At 34.1% G+C, this 17,061-nt stretch overlaps 2 protein-coding genes across 2 annotated transcripts in view; one reads left to right on the forward strand and one right to left on the reverse strand.

The window, feature by feature from the left end:
• The window catches only part of LOC129221525 (probable 18S rRNA (guanine-N(7))-methyltransferase), a 67,379-nt gene that overhangs the window by 17,397 nt on the left and 32,921 nt on the right, over positions 1-17,061 (reverse strand). Inside the window, exons 5-6 of the mRNA XM_054856019.1 lie at positions 14,905-15,001; positions 4,130-4,226 (exon numbers count right to left, since the gene is read on the reverse strand). Of these exons, the coding sequence (XP_054711994.1) occupies positions 4,130-4,226; positions 14,905-15,001 (194 nt within the window). The remainder of the gene's footprint in view (positions 1-4,129; positions 4,227-14,904; positions 15,002-17,061) is intronic.
• LOC129221535 (uncharacterized) lies at positions 7,496-8,266 on the forward strand. The gene has a single exon (XM_054856031.1). The coding sequence runs from the start codon at positions 7,496-7,498 to the stop codon at positions 8,264-8,266; it is 771 nt and encodes a 256-aa protein (XP_054712006.1).

The following is a 17,061-nucleotide window of genomic DNA, read 5'->3' on the forward strand; positions in this document are numbered from 1 at the left end:
TATTTTATCTTTATTTGTGCAAAGTTTCAAGTTGGGATCTCAATAGGATCATATTTTTATGAATTTTTAAATAAAGTTAGACCTATGAAATAACGACATTTTTCAGATTCTAACTAGTTAAATATGGGGTTCTCTTACTGGGGATGGTCTAGTAAGTAATCATTGATCATGAGTATGCTTGAAATGAGCTCACATGAATTTGTAGATTGGTAACCCGGCTATGCAAAGCCGGGCGATGTAGCTAGTATACTTATCTTAATGTATAAAAATCTTTTGTGCAGACGTTTGTCACCATAAGGCTTTTAAACGGCTGAACCGATTTTGATCAAATTTTTTGTGTGTAATTAAGTTGTGGCAAGCATGGTTTCTAAGCGCGATGGATAGAATCGGAAACGTTTTTGCTAATTAATTAATTAGTTTAAACATCGGATAGTTATATCTCCCAAATGACTAATATTTATTTTAACCTATTGTTGAGCGAGAATTGAAATCTATATTTAAACCGTTGCCAAAGGACACTAAGAAATCCAGCTCTGCTTTTTGTAATGAAATTTCCTACTGTGACATGTCAATTGAGAATAGATAATACGTAAAGAGAGAGAGCGGCCTTTATTTCTTGAAAGCAACGATTTTAGGTCCGTGATATAATATTTTAAAGTTAAGTAACGGAAGAAATCGCGTTTCTTTCACTAACCAAATGATCAGAAAGTACCATACTTAGCAACATTTGTTTTTCAGCTCAAATCCATCTGACTTTTGGCACTAATGTCATTAATACTTACAGGATTATCAAACTAATCAGTACAATATTAAAGGAAAAGACGGTGAAATTTAAAGACAAATCAAACTTTATTTTCCTCCAGATAAATTACAACAGGATAGTTCTGTACCCAAAAGATCAGTGCAGTGGAAGATTTTTATCTTTGGTGGAAAGAACAAATTAGGCAATATATGAAGATTCTTTAAGTACGCAAGGAAATATAGTGAGGCAAATGCTCAGCGAGAGAGCAAGATTTAAAAGTTTTTGTTCAAAAGATCGGATCGCTCATACCGCTCATCGGTCGGAGTTTGCTTCGCTCACCGATCGGCTGGATTAGAGTAACGTGGTGGCTTGGCGAATTTGGCTATAAACAATAGAGTTGCGGGATTATTTGTTTGCATTTTAAAGCTACTGTTAATGTAATTTATTGTATTTTTTGTTTATTTGGCGAAATATTTTAAATTGCAAAGAATTGTTGGTTTTTAAAGAGTGTTTAGTCATTTTGGCGATATTTCGATAACTGGGAATCTGGCGCGGTAGTCTCATTTTTGGCAGACATAATTTTATTTTGGTAACCCTGCTGATTTATAGTAACCCTATGTTAATAGATGTTTCCGGTCTCTTTGTTTAGATTTACGAAGAAAAATAACTCACGTGCAGGCACTGGAGCCAAAAATTGACGCCAATGAAGAAAGATCGCTAGATTCCCAATTATCGAAATATCCCCGTCATTTTAGTTGAAGAATGTTTATTTTACATCGGGAGGGGGGGGGAGGGAGATAAGTGATTTTCGCTTATTCAGAAAACTGTTTTTTACTGTTGTTATCATTTTTTTAAACGACATCCTTTCAATTGCTTTATTCTTTTTCATATGGGGGATGTTGCAGCGGGATTCGCCGTTTATTTTAGATGGGAAGTTAGTTTTTACATTTAATATCTGAGGACGATTTTTATCCTTTGAGTATGGCGGAAGAAACAAATCATACAATCTAAGAAGATCTTTCAAGTACGCGAGAAAAAAATCTATATATATATATAAATGGATGTTGGTAAATTTGTTCCCTAAGATCTCAGAAACTACCCGGCAGATTTGGCTGAAACTTTCACCGCTTGTTCTTTTTGGAACTGGGGAGGTTTGTAGACCAGTTAGAATAAAAAAGGAACTATCAATCAAATTTTTTTTGAATTTGTCCAAATTTTCGCATAAATGCTCCAATATGAAAGTGAAAAAATACGTGCACATATTAAAATAATGTGTCCATTGAAAGCGCTTATTTTTCTGCTGAAGATGGCATCTGTTAGAAAGTTCTAAGTTGTATGAAAATGAGTTATGAGCTTTTTTTGTTCCATGTTCGAAGGCTTTCCTCAACCCAATTCATTATTTAGTGTATCATCTCAACTCCCAGTTCATAGTTAGAATTGTTGAATGTTTTAGCGTTCCGTCTGACTGTTTGAGTCTTTTCTCAAGTCAAAGTAACGTTTTTTCCCCAAAATTGGCTAATAATAACTAGATTTGGTTGATTATTTTCCATTTAAACGGAACTTTAGTGTAATTAATGTTTTTTTTTTATTATTTGTGCTGATTGGATTTTTTTATCATTATCCAATCTAACAGCAGAAACCTCGCCAAAATTTATGCAGAAAGATTTCAGTAGCGGATGCATTTGGCAGTTTTTTCGACTTTCACGGTTTTTGAAGTCAAAGACTACGTAATAATGTTTGTCAGCTTTCACCATGTAAACAAAATATCGTCAATCAAAGAATCTTTAGAAACTTTTTTAACTGTAAAATAATCCAGCAACTAAATTAGGCAAATCCATAAACAGCACAAAAACTTCCATTAATGTGACTTTGTGCACAAATTCAAACCATCGCCAAATTTTACTACTTATTTTGGAAACATTACGGATTAAATTGTTTAGCGCCATTTTATGGTAACCAAAACTATCTTAGCATATGGCGACAATATATCTTTAACAAAAATTAGTAACATACCGTTTTACAAAGTAAGGAGGGGGAGCATTATCCAAGGTATCCCAAAACGATTCCCGCAAATTTGGTAATATTTTATATAAATCGCACCTAGAACCCACAATAATTGAGATTTTCCAAAATAACTAAAGCAAGTTTAAGGGGATCACGGGCGCGCGGCTATATTTTTTTAAACAGTTCGTTCTTTAATAGACATACAGAGAAGGTAAGACTCAATGTAAAAAAAAATAAGTATTAACTGATAAATCTTTTTAAACATGTGAAGTTTAATTTCATATATTTCGGAAATTCTTCAAATTTGTATACGCTTAAATTTCGTGTTTTCGTTCCTAAATGAATACTATTTTGCTCTTTCTACTTACTGCTACTTTAGTTTTATGAGTAAAGAAGAAACTAGATTTTAAGTCATGTCAAAAAGGTGTGTTTTAAGTTCTTTCACTTAAAACAGAAAACAAATACAAGTAACGATTGTTTCTCATAATTATTGCTAACCCAGGCAACGCCGGGTAATTTTGCTAGTAATTTAGTATAAATGGCCTACTTTGAGAAAAACTTATGTGAAGGATTTGTTTCATGACTGAAAGAGGCTAGTGAATTTTTTACTAATTATAAACATACATTTCTTTATATTTTCTAAATAATCAAAAATAATAATAATAATAATTTCTCAGTTTGTAAAGGGGGGATGAATCATAGGCACCTATAAGAGTGCAGGGAGCCATCCCCCCTCCCCTCCCCCCAGTCCTAGACATTGGTATAGTCATTTTTTTTAAATAAAGTTTGAGCATAAATATCATTCAAAACATTTCAACATTCGCTAATAATAAAATGACTGTTATTAAAACCTTCTTTACTTTAAAATTTATCGAATTTTAATCTGTATTGGATTTGTTTTCGGAATCATAACAATGTACTTTAAATCACTAATTTTTAGTTGTCTTTTGAAGAAAACAAAATTATGAATTTCCTTCAAGTGGTTAAAAATCCATCAAGTTTTAAAACAGAAAATTTTCATGAACCTCGTTTTGTTTTATTACTTTATTAACAAAGGAAGAAGAATGCAAAAGTTTTTTTCTTTATTAAAGCATTAAACATGTAAATTTTCTCAGCCCCTCTCCCAAATTGCACATATGGGCCCCCACGACACAAATTAAATTTAGGTAAGAGAATTCCAACAAAGAATTCTATGCAATATAGAATTACATAAAAAGTAATACCTATTTCAGAAAACATTATGCTTACTACATCATAACTACATAAAAAACAAATACATACTTAATATTAATAATAAACACATAAAAACACTTTACTCTTTCTTTTTTTTCTTTGTTGATCAATATTTGTAAAAGTAGATCAACAATGTCTTAAAATACTTACTAAACAACCATATAATGTTGAAAAAAAGTTGTACAGTCTTTTTGCTGGTTTATGAGACCTTTTATCTGCATTACACAGCCACTGAAGAGCAGAAATACTGTAAGAAATGGTAAAGAAAAGAAAATATAGCCGTAAACAGTTATGACATGCAAGCAGAGCCGACCTTTGCATACGGGGCCCGATTGGAGAAATCTGGCAGGGCCCTTTACAGAATGGTTGTACAATTCGAGAAGTGACAATGGATTTCCCTGATAGGGGCAAGGATTCGAAACTTCTGCAATTATTCATCTTAATTCAAATTTCTACATCACATTTGATTTTTTGCTTCTTTTTTTCTTAAGAAATGAATGAATGAATGGCCACAGAAATAAGTCTAAATTTTTAGAACGTAAAAAATGCAGCTCCGAGAATCTTTATGCGCAATCACATGCAATTGGTGCACGAAAAAATTGGAGTGTCAGAAGAAGTGTGGGGGTTATGGAACAACGCCCCAGATGCTGTTTTTTTTTTTTTTTTTTTTGTAAAATTGGACGATATTATGGGATTTTAACATGAATGATTAAATGACCTCCAAAAAAAGTGGAATATGGCCTCCAAAACCGGAACGGATGGCCACCGTAGACTTAAATCTTCCAATTCAAAGTTTGATTATCATGAAATAACATGAGAAAGATCCATTTAGTTGGAATTTTTAGTTTTCATTTCCTTAAAATAAATCAACCCACCCAGTAAAAAATCAGTTTTCTGTCGATCATTATTGTGCAACTTTGAGAAGTGAGGGGACAAACCCCTTCACCGTTGGAAGTAAGTGGCCAGTTTAACTTCCACCCCCCCCCCACTCACCCCCGCCCTCCATTACGAGCCGCCTATGTGCGCAATTTATAGCTTAGACAGAGCATTTTCTTTTTCCATGACAGAAAAGGAAAATGCACCAAAAATTTACCGGTTCTAAAAAAGCAATTTTAGACTACATCCAAAAAACCAGACGTCTTTAGAATGTCAGAAGTGGAATGGAATAGCAAGGAACGGGGGAGTTCTTCTTGGAAATTTTTCGAACATGAAGTTTAAAAAAGCAGTTTGGCTACAAAAATGAAGTTTGCTCAGGGGGAGGGACGTAGAAGTCAGAAAAAATCACCTACGGTTCCTGGAAGAGTCTTCAAAGCTGGCGTCTAAAATCGCAAATTCGGACAATTTTGTGTAAAATGAAGGGAAAGGGGGAGAGGCGGAGGTTCCCTGCCTACGGAATTATTTTTAAAACTTAAGATAAGTTTAGATTAATTTTGGAAACGACAGGGAATTGGGAGCACTTCTCAGAATTTTTTCTGGAAATTTAGTCCCAATTGCGTGATGTTTGATGAAAATGGAAAAGAAAAAAAGTTGGTGGTCTCTTGCTGGGGATTCAGTGACTCTTCAAAGGTCCTGTTTGATAATGATAGAGGAAAAGGGAGGACTTTCCTCCTGGAATTTTTTTTGAAACTGAAGTCAATTTTATGGCTATCAATGGGAAGGAAGGGTTCGAGGGTCTTTTGGTGGTAGTATTTTCTAAAAGGGAAATTTTAAGCTATTGTGTGATGATGTTAAAGAAAGGGGTCATTAGTTACGAAAAAAGTTTCAGAAACATTTCCTATGAAACTTTTTGAAATTTAAATCTTAAAAACACTAATTTATGCTACCTTTGGAGATATCAAAGGAGAAGAAGGAGAGGAGGGTTGTGAAATTTATGAATCTTCTTCCTTAGAAATTTTTTTTAATTGAAAACTGAATGATGAAATTTTAGTCAGTTTTTTGTGATAAAGTTGAGGAAATGGTGGACATTTTTGAGTAGCCTTCTCCTGAATTTTTTGAAATTGAAATCTTAAAAACGCATCTCCAGTCTCGTTAGGAGATATGTAAATGTTTGGTGGCTGCCCGAAGAAATTTTTTGGCCTTGAAGATTTAAAAACCCATTTCTAGGCTACTTGTATAAACTTCAGAAGATGAATGGCAATTTGCTTTCTTTAGATTTGTCATAGAGATGTCTTATGCGTATTAAGTATGCAGTATTTTAAGTTTATCATTTATTTATTTACTCTTCAGAATTGCACCTACGTTAGTGTTAATTGTGTATTAAATAAATTGTCATTGCTGCTGAGTTTTAAGATTTTTTTATCAATACAAATAACAAAAGTAAAAAAATAATAAAAGTAAATATAAAAATGAAATAAATCAAAAAGATAGCTTTGGAAATTTGCCAATTTTCGGAGTCTCGGGTAAAGTTTTGCATTGCCCATGTGATAGTAAGATCCTGACATAGGGGCCCTTGACCCTTACTTTTTGGGAACTGTATTAATTGCTGATAATCATTAAAAATTTGTACTTTGGTTTCCCACTACCTAGTTCCTTTCTCTTGAGTGGAAGTTAAAGGGTACAGAAAGTGCAGCCTTAGATATTTATTTAAAAATGTTCAACTGGCTATATCAAGGGCACCCATATGCAGAATTGCAAGGGGGTTCAGATATTTTTCCTATGCTTTAGCTGGGTATTTTCCCCATGGAAACCGATTTCAGGACAGATTAAAGTTGTGGGAAACCCATAAATTCATCAGATCAGTTCATGCAAAAGGAGAAATCCCAATTGCGCAACTATGGAAACCCCAACTGCGCAACAACTTGAACTTCCACAAGGCTAACTGAGGATCAGTACTGGCAGTCAGAGCAAGATTGCCACAGGAAGAGTGAACGTGGAAATATGTGTATTAAACTGTAATCTACTAAAACCGAGTTATGTAGTGAATATACCACCTCTGACATAATCACCAACACCACATAATGGTGGCCTTTCGGACTAAACATCCAATTCAACAGAACTAAACTTGTGCTGCATTTTCACCCCAAAAACTCAAAAAAATGGATTAAATTGTGTGATGAAGCTGAGCACAGCATCTTCAAAGTGTTCCAACCGAGGAGAAATGCCATAGCAACAGTGGGGAACTTTTGCTTTCAAGGTCGCAGATAAGTGCAATTTCTGTAAATCATTTCTCTGTGCTTTGCATTTGATTTGCGTGGAAAAGGAGGTCACTTAGGTGCCCTTTTATTTCCCTCAACTTCAGTTTAAGCTCTCTCGGTGTTTTTCTTATGCTAAAGTCGAAAAAAATGTTTCATATGCATGTGATTTCTGTTCGTTTTCATGAAGTGTTATCTTTAAAAATATAGTAAATTTGATAATTTTTAACATTGCATTTTTCAGTTGTATATATGTCGCGTTTGTGAATATAATGCCTAATACCCATTAACAGTATAAATTACGCATTTATGTTATAGTACTATATTTATATGCATTTATATGATTCATTCAATGTCTGAACCTAAAGAATCTGAACCTTGCACCATGTCTGAAATGAGTGCAGTACAAATACCCCAGTACCATAGATCAGATCCTAGTCTATGGTTTGTAATGTGCGAAAGTACTTTTGAACTTGCTACTAAAAAGCCCATAACTGATTCGAAAACAAAATACAATTACGTAGTTGCACATATTCCTCCTGATACAGCTTCTTTAATAAGAGATGTATTAATGAAACCAGATAAAACCGATCCTTATTCCCATATTAATAAAGAACTTATAAATCGGTCTGGGGAATCATCCCAACAAGAAATTCGAAAGTTACTTTCAGGGGAAGAATTAGGCTCTCGCAAACCATCTGAATTGCTACAGAACATGAAAGGTCGCGCCGAAACTTTAAATGTAGCTGAAAATTTAATGCTAGAGTTTTTTTTGCAGCATTTGCCATCTTCAGTCCAAACAATTTTAGCTGCAGTTTCTGAACTTACTTTAGACAAAGCTGCAGAAATTGCCGATAGGATCATAGAAGTTTCACCATCTTCCACGGAGACTTTTGCAGTGTCTAATAAAACTGAACCAACACTTGAGACTAAATTTCTTGGCGAAATTGAAAAGTTACATAAAAGAATAGATCGTCTTTCCTATTCTCGCGGTCGTTCGCCCAATCGCAGAAACAATGGGTCTCGCGAAAGGAGTGTCTCTCGTAGGCGTGATTTTTCAATTTGTTGGTATCATAGACGCTTTGGAAAAAAATGTAGAGAAGAAAAATGCGTAAAACCTTGCAAGTGGCAGGGAAACAAAACGAGCAAGGAATAGCGGCGACTTATTCTTTGCCTAAGGAATCACGTCGCCTGTTCATTCGTGACCGGACAACAAACATATCTTTTCTGGTTGACACAGGGTCGGACGTCAGTTTAATTCCCGCTAATATCTACCAGAAGCGAAATGCTACACAACAAACCCTTATGGCAGCAAATTCTTCCAACATTAATGTTTATGGTCAGAAAACCTTATCGCTGAATCTGAATTTAAGACGAAACTTTTTATGGACTTTCCTGATTGCAGATGTTAGTTCACCTATTCTTGGAGCAGACTTCCTCCATTATTTTGAATTGGTGCCAGATCTCCGCAATAAGTGTCTGAGAGATACGAAAACAAAATTGCAATCAGCAGGCCAAATTAAAGATTCAAAACTACATTCGGTTCGAATTTCTCTTTCAGGGGATACAGAATATCATAAATTATTGCGAAAATTTCCTGCTATTACCAAATTACCTAATCCACATCAAATAGTAAAACACAACACTGTTCACCACATAATAACAAAAGGTCCTCCCGTAGTAGCAAAACCTCGAAGGTTAGCTCCAGATCGTCTTAAAATTGCTAAGCAAGAATTTCAAAATATGATGCATCTAGGACATATAAGACCTTCGAAAAGCAACTATGCTTCGCCACTTCAGATGGTTCCCAAGAAAGGAACTTTAGAGTGGAGACCAGTTGGTGATTTTAGATCTCTAAATGCTCAAACAATAAAAGATAAATATCCCATCCCTTGTGTTGCTGATTTTACAGCTGAATTACACAGAACAAAAATTTTTAGTCGAATTGACTTAATAAAAGTGTACCACTAAATTCCTATTCATCCGGACGATATTCACAAAACTGCAATTTGTACTCCTTTTGGCCTATTTGAAAGTACAGTGATGCAATTCGGCCTCTGTAACGCGAGTGCTACATTTCAACATTTTTCCGACGAAATTACTCGAGGATTACCAGGAGTTTACGCCTTCATCGATGATATACTAATAGCATCTTAAATCCCGAAGAGCATTACCAACATTTGAAAAACGTATTTTCAAAATTAGATGAATACAGTCTCTGTATTAACGTACAAAAGTGCATATTTGGTGTGTCAACTATAAACTTCTTAGGATTTAATCTTTCGGAAAACGGAATAAAACCTCTACCCGATAAAGTACATTGTATCCAAAATTTTCCAAAACCAGATATCTTAACCCAGTTGCGTAGATTTTTAGGTATGTTCAACTTTTACCGATGTTTTATACCCAAAGCTGCGCATATACTTGCTGCGCATATACTTATAGTACAACTTTTAGAAGGACATACAAATAAAAAGAAATCTCATTCCAAGGTTCGCAAAGCGGCAGAACAATTTAAATGGAATGAAGAAGCAGAAAAAGTCTTTATTGACGCGAAAAACGCGACTGCTAAAGCCACTCTTCTGAGACATCCCATTCCAGGAGCTCAATTAAGCAGGGTTCGCGTTTACGCGCTATAGCGGGTTTTTTACGCAAATTCGCGGGAAAGGGACGCAACTTCCGCGAAAATTCGGGTCCTAGGGACCCAGAACACCCAAAAGATAAAAACCAGAAAAAAAATTGTGGAAAATGCTGAAGATCTATCTAGTGAATGCTTTTAAGCTTCAATGACCAGGAGAATCAACAGAAAAGTATTAAAATGACCTTATCTCTTTATCAGCTATTCAAACACACCCTTACTGTTGACCAGTCAATGGAATTTTAGTGATAAGACTGGAGCTTACAGTGACCTCCTGGGCAGAGCTCAAGGAGCAAAATATTGCAAGTTCATAAATAGCCCATTGTACTGTATGCTAAGAATAAGTTCTCCCTCAACTTTTATCTTGGGGAAATTCCTGAAAACAACAATAAAGATCAAAAGTAAGAGTGGTTTCAATGCAATCTTCAGGATTGATACAGGACAACTGAGTAGTAAAAGCTTATCTATTTTGCATTCATCTAACCAGAATTACTTTTGAAAATTATTATCTTGCATCCTCAATAAAAGGATGGGTGAAAAAAAAATGGCGAACATTTTCCCGATCGCGCAAAACACAAAGTTCTGAACTTAACATTTTTCTTGTTAAATTACTTATGAATATGAACTTTATACGAAAGCACTTTAACCTTGTTCATTTTCTAGTAATTCACCTATTTCTGAGGGGCTATTTTTATTTGGACTTGCAAAAGTCACGTATTAATCGATCGCGCCATTTTGAAAATGGCGAAATTTTAAAAGTAGCACCGAAGCCAACACAGATATTTTAAAAGAGTCAAAATGAAGTCAAATTTTCTAATTTAAGATTGCAAATGAGCAATTTTCATACTCATGTGAGAAAATGTTTCGTTTTTGCGATCGCAATTTTTGCGTTGGGTTAATCCGCTTGCGATTTTTTTTCTATTTCTATGAAATTGCTATTGATAATTGATGGAGGGGGGAGGGGCTGTTTGCTTTTTTTCACCTAGAAAAATGTTTACGAAAGCAAAGGTTAAGGGAGTGCTTTCTGCTTGATCAATCAAAGGCATTTATTTTTTATTTCATGGTAAAATCCAACTTTAAAGTAAATTTTAAGTTTACCTCATTGTAACTGACTAAATAGTTTCTCAAATAACTAAATCTTACAAGTGTATTATTTGAACATATGATAATCACAGAAAAAAAGGGCAAAATTAACCAATTTAGTTTATTTCATACCTTTTTCAAATAACTATGTGGATAGTTTCTTTTCCCTAAGTATAAATAGTTGTATATTATTCAATTATATGCTAAGATTTTCTGTTTAAAATTTAAGGGACTCATTTTTTCCGCCAAAGGACCCAAATCTATTTCATTAATGGGTCCTTGGGACCCAAGTTACGGATAGTTGAGCGCGAACACTGTAAGCTTATATGTAGACAACTCAGAGGTTGCTATAGGCGGAACCTTATCTCAACTATTGCATGGATTGTGGGAACCAATAGCCTTTTTCTCAATGAAACTAAACAAAAGTCAACAAAAATGGTCAACCTATGATAGGGAATTGTTTGCAATTTACTCTGCTATTAGAAAATTCAAACACATGTTAGAAGGCAGAATTTTTGTAATATATACAGACCAAAAGCCACTTACTCATGCTTTTAAACAAAATCCAAATAAATGCTCCCCAAGACAATCACGCCATTTAGATTTCATTTCGCAGTACTCCACAGACATTCGGCATGTGAAGGGTTCAGAAAATGTGGTATCAGATACACTCTCGCGAATCGAAATTGAGTAGATTACCAAAGCTGCAAATTTTAATTTTAAAGAATTTGCAAATGCACAGAGAAGTGATCCAGAAACTCAAAAATTTCTCGAAGCCAATACATCTTCTTTATAATTGGAGTTCAAACCATGCCAAGCTGCAGACTGCAATTTACTTTGTGATACTTCAACAGGTGTTCCACGTCCATTCGTTCCTGTTTCCTTTCGTAAACTAATATGTGATCATCTGCATAACATGGCACATCCAGGAATCGCAGCTTCAACCAAGCTCATCTGTGCGCGATATGTATGGCCTAATATGAAGTGCCAAATTAAGCAGTGGGTGCAGTGCTGTGAATCATGCCAAATATCAAAAGTACACAGGCACACCAAAATGCCTCTAGGTACATTTTCTCATCCTAGTGCCAGATTCTCGCACATTCATGTAGATATTGTGGGTCCCTTGCCACCATCTGACGGTAAAACATACATTCTCACTATGATTGACCGCTTTTCCAGATGGCTAGAAGCAGTACCCATATCTGACATTAAAACACCAACCGTATGCCGTGAAATATTCAACACTTGGATCTCTCGTTTCGGATGTCCATCGATAATAACTTCTGATCAAGGTCCCCAGTTTCGCTCTTCAATGTTCACTGGATTTACTCGCTTACTGGGCACTCAAAAGATCCGAACAACTAGTTATCATCCAACTGCAAATGGACTTGTCGAACGCTTCCATCGGCATGTTAAGTCTGCTTTAAAAGCTCATGAAAATACTGACAGATGGTCAGAACTAATACCCGTAATTCTTCTGGGTATCCGAACAGCCATTAAGAAAGATTTGCAATCTTCTTGTGCAGAACTGGTTTACGGCACAACCTTACCTCTTCCTTGTGACATATTCGACCCTACAGTCACTCCTGCATGTGACTCGGATTTCGTAACTGATCTTCGTGACAGAATGAGACAGCTGAATCCTGTTGCGACATCTGCCCATTGCACCGATCAGCATTACATCCATCCGTTTCTAAAATTATCTTCGCACATTTTTCTAAGAGTTGATCATGTGAAACCACCTTTACATCAACCATATACTGGTCCTCATCAAGTGTTGAGCAAAACGGAGAAAACAATTACAATAGACATCAATGGTCGACGCACAACAGTTTCTCTTGACCGCGTTAAACCGGCTCATGGTATTCCGGAAACTGTCCATTCTCCATTTCCAGCAACTACAGAACTAAAAACTATCAATAAAACACCTACAAAGGAACCTGCAACATATGTTACCAGATACGGAAGACGAGTACATTTTCGAAAAAACTTAGCAACTTACATAACCTAATATAGCTTCTTTTCACTGCAAAATATTAGTTTATATATATATATATATATATGAATCTCAAATTTTCAATTTTTTTTTGTATATATGTATATATCTTATGTTTTCTTTAACAATATGAAATGACTTCCAGTGTTGATTCTCAAAAAAAAAAAAAAAAATCGTTCCTTTGGGTTAACAACCCTCAGTCACTGGGGGGGGATACTCTGTGGGAAACCCATAAATTCATCAGATCAGTTCATGCAAAAGAAGAAATCCCAATTGCGCAACTATGGAAACCCCAACTGCGCAACCACTTAAACTCCCACAAGGCTAACTGAGAATCACCACTGGCAGTCAGAGCAAGATTGCCACTGCAAGAGTGAACATGGAAATATGTGTATTAAACAGTGAACAAACTATTATGTAGTGAATATACCACCTCTGACATAACCACCACCACTACAGAGTTATTAAAATTTGAAATTTTTAATAACTTATACATTAATGACTGGAGAAGAAATGTTTTTATATTTTTAAAAAGAAAAAAAAGTACTAAAAGCAAGGAAGTTCTGATTTCTAGGCGGGGGGGGGGGGGAGGGGGTCGAACCTCTCCTAGCCCCCCTATATGGGCACCCATGGGCTATATGTTTTATTTTTTTTTCTTCTGGAAATTTATTTAAGAGGCTAGTAGTTTTGGATATATATTTGCTAACTTTAATAGGAATGCTAAAAGCCTCATGAAACTCCCCCTACTCCCTTAATCCCCCTGAAAGTAGCTCTGTATTCCCAGATTAAATATCAGTTAAGCATATTTTGATTAATATCAGTTACGTTCATTTGAACATTTTACTTCCTTTATTTTCTTATTAATTTTTGTGAGGAAAAAACATTTTTTTTTACAGCGGGGCCTCTGCTGGCGCGGGGCCCCTTTTGCTCTTATCCGCTTAAGGCTGGCTCTGCATGCAAGATAACTAAACAACAGGATTTGCATGAAAATAACATCTGTTATACAGTAACAAAAGAAGCTTCATGTAATAGCAGCATTATCAGAAGCAATGATAAAAATGGAAAATTGGCTTCACAAATTATAGAAACTTTTATTTGATTCAAATAACTTCAAGGGATAACCAAAAAACAAACAAAACTATTACTAAATGTTAAATTTTAATAAAAGAAATTTTTAATCATTTAGAAAAAGGATTTTTTTTCCATTTTACAAGCTTAGGATAGAAAAATATTATTTTCTAAAACAAAATATATTAGTTTTAAAATAAAAAGAAACTAAGCAATTCATGCTGTAGCTAAACTCAAATTATTTTGAGCTGTCTCTCAAAATGTAAACAATTTCTGAGCATTTGTGAGAAAACAGTAAAATTGGTATTTCAACCCTTTTTTTAGAAAGTCGCTTGTTTTTGGAAAAAAAAAAAGAACAGAAACATTTTGTGTATCAACCTTTCCCATTCTGTTGTCTACAGGGTGTGATGTCTGGTGTCATCATTTCAATGTTTTTTCGGGGGTGGGAGGGGAAGTCAAAGAACATACGCTCAATGTATATTTATCACAAAACATACATGCCAATTTCTGTAAATACAGTAATTTCTCAAAGGGCGGGGTCACAAAATCATCTGAAATCTCCAATTCCAAAATAATACCTCTGACAGTGCAGGGTCCGAGTTTGTGTTGCTTCTGGTCTGGGTTAAAAAAACAGAACTGTTTTCAGTGACCATCCAGCCTAGAGTGTTGTGTAGTGCTCAGTTCCCCTTTTTAAGGAACATTATAATTCTAGCATATTATAGATATCCCTTCTGTGGGGACACAAAAAATATAAGTGATTCTAGGGAGTCAACTTATTCCAGTTTAAGAGTTTGACAAATGAAAATTAAGTGAAAAAGCCCTACGGGATAAAGGTTGAGTATTTAAAAAATAATAATAATAAAGTTTCTTCTCTTAAACGGAAACTTTCAAATGCATTAATACTAACTACAAAAAGTTTTTTTTTTAAATGTTTTAAGAAAACTTCTCTTAGAAGTTAACATACAAAAAAATATTTCTTTTAAAATGATCAACTATCAAAACAACTTACCTAATAGCACCATCAAAAACTCCAGCACGAAAAAACATCCCTTCTCCTAAATCACTCAAAATAACATCTCCTTCTACTTCGCGCTCCTTTGCAATTGCTGGGGAAAAGATAAAAGAAAAAACACTTATTTTTAACTATGCTTGAAAGCTGCTGAACATACACTTTGACAAGCATTTCTTTAGAAATATTTAAATTGCTGTCTCGCAGAGTTGGTGTAAAAACCGTTTTTTTTTTTTTTTTGGAAGGGGGAAAAACTTTTTTTATTTGAGGTTTAAACTATGTATTTTTGGTTTAAACCGGGTTTATTTGGTTTAAACACTATTTGTAAGAATAACAATTTATTTTAGGAATCAATTGTTAAGGAATGTTTAATATTCATACCTGCACATAATTTATTCATAATGAATCAAATAATTAAGAGTAAAATCTTGTGATTTCATTTCCTCATACTTGGAGATTTCTATAGGAGAATATTGTTTGAAAATCTGTAACTATTATAAAAAATACAGTATGTAAATGGGTCGTTTTCCATGGAATGGCCCTCTTGCTATATAAGACAGACAAATGAAAGCCAGAAAGAATTTTAATGTTTCTTAACACTACTTATTAACATTGTTGAGAAATGAAGGATGTGAACAAATAAAAAGCTCATTCTAGCTTTTGGAACCTTATAAAAAAATGCCAAATGCACTAAGGGTTGCCTACTTCCCTATTTTGTAGTCCAATTGCATCCTTTTTCACTGATTGAAAAGAGAGCTGGTGGTAAAGAGGGCTTTATATCCCGAATAAAAAATATTCAGATTTAGCCATAAAACTAAAATTTTAAATAATGAAGAAAAAAATAAATAAACAAAATACAAAATGAATGTTTAGGGTTGCCATCAAAATTTTACTTGAAAATAGTTGCGTTAGTAGCCTGAAATTTAAAAAATAGTCACCTAAATAGTCTCCTCAGAGGAACAGTTAAGTTGCATTTTGAATCTGTGAAATTGCTTTTACCAATTTTTTTTTTTTGATAAATTTGCTAACTCAAAAACTACATTGCATGACAACCACACAATACAACATCTTGAAACATAACTACATCTAGTAAACAGAAGAAAATCAAAACTTAACTTCTCAGATTTAACTTTTGTTTCAACATTTACTTAGTTCATTTTAAGCATTTTTTGATGGAATTACTGTTTTAAAAATGTAAGTTACTTTTCAATTAACGTCATGAAGATGTTACGTGTAACGTCACGTTTTAAGTGTCACAAAGTGAAAAAAACTTCAGATATATTTTTTTTAATTTTAAGGCAACTTAAACGTACTTACTCTGGTTATAAAACATAAAGGAATTATAAATTGAGTTTTGTGTGTGATTGAAACAAACATATAATTACTGAATAGTTATTGGAATAGAAAAAGAACAAAATCGAATTTTCGAAAAATTGCTTGGTGCACACCTCAAAGACAAACTCCAACAAACTAACTTTGTGCTAAATTTCATGAAAATCGGCTGAATGGTCTAGGCGCTATGCGCGTCACAGAGATCCGGATATTTAGACAAAGATCCAGATATCCAGACAGAGAGAGACTTTCAGCTTTATTATTAGTAAAGAAGATAACAGTTATTATTACCTGTATTATTGTTTTATTTATTTATTTATTTATTTTATTATTTTATTTTTTTTTTTTTTTTGAACATAGTCTAAAGCTTTTTTTTTATATGGCTATTGAAATACAAACGATTTTAAAAAATGTAGCCGCCCGTAATCCTACTATACTTGCTTTAGTCGTTTTTGGAAATTTCAATTATTGTGTTATTGTTTTACATTTGATTTATTCCTTTCTCTGCTTTTTTTGCTCATCTTTTTAATTTTTTGTTGTCTTTCAAAGTCTATCAACTTTCTTAGTTCCTCCAGATAATTTTTATATGATTTGTGTGCCATACGCCATTTTTTTATAGTTTCTTTGTTATTTTTACACGTTGGTATTTTGCCAAAGAGTGTCCTATAATTAGTTTTCATTTAGCATCCGCTCAGACATTTTAGACTAAAATTGAGCAGCCAATTTTCTTCTGTTTTATTGCCAATGTCTCACTACCATATGGGAAAAATAATCCGTGACATATAAATTTTGGCATGCTTCCAAAGATTTATTTATTTATTATTT

The sequence above is a fragment of the Uloborus diversus genome, chromosome 1, assembly GCF_026930045.1.
Source record: "Uloborus diversus isolate 005 chromosome 1, Udiv.v.3.1, whole genome shotgun sequence".
Lineage (NCBI taxonomy): Eukaryota > Metazoa > Arthropoda > Arachnida > Araneae > Uloboridae > Uloborus > Uloborus diversus.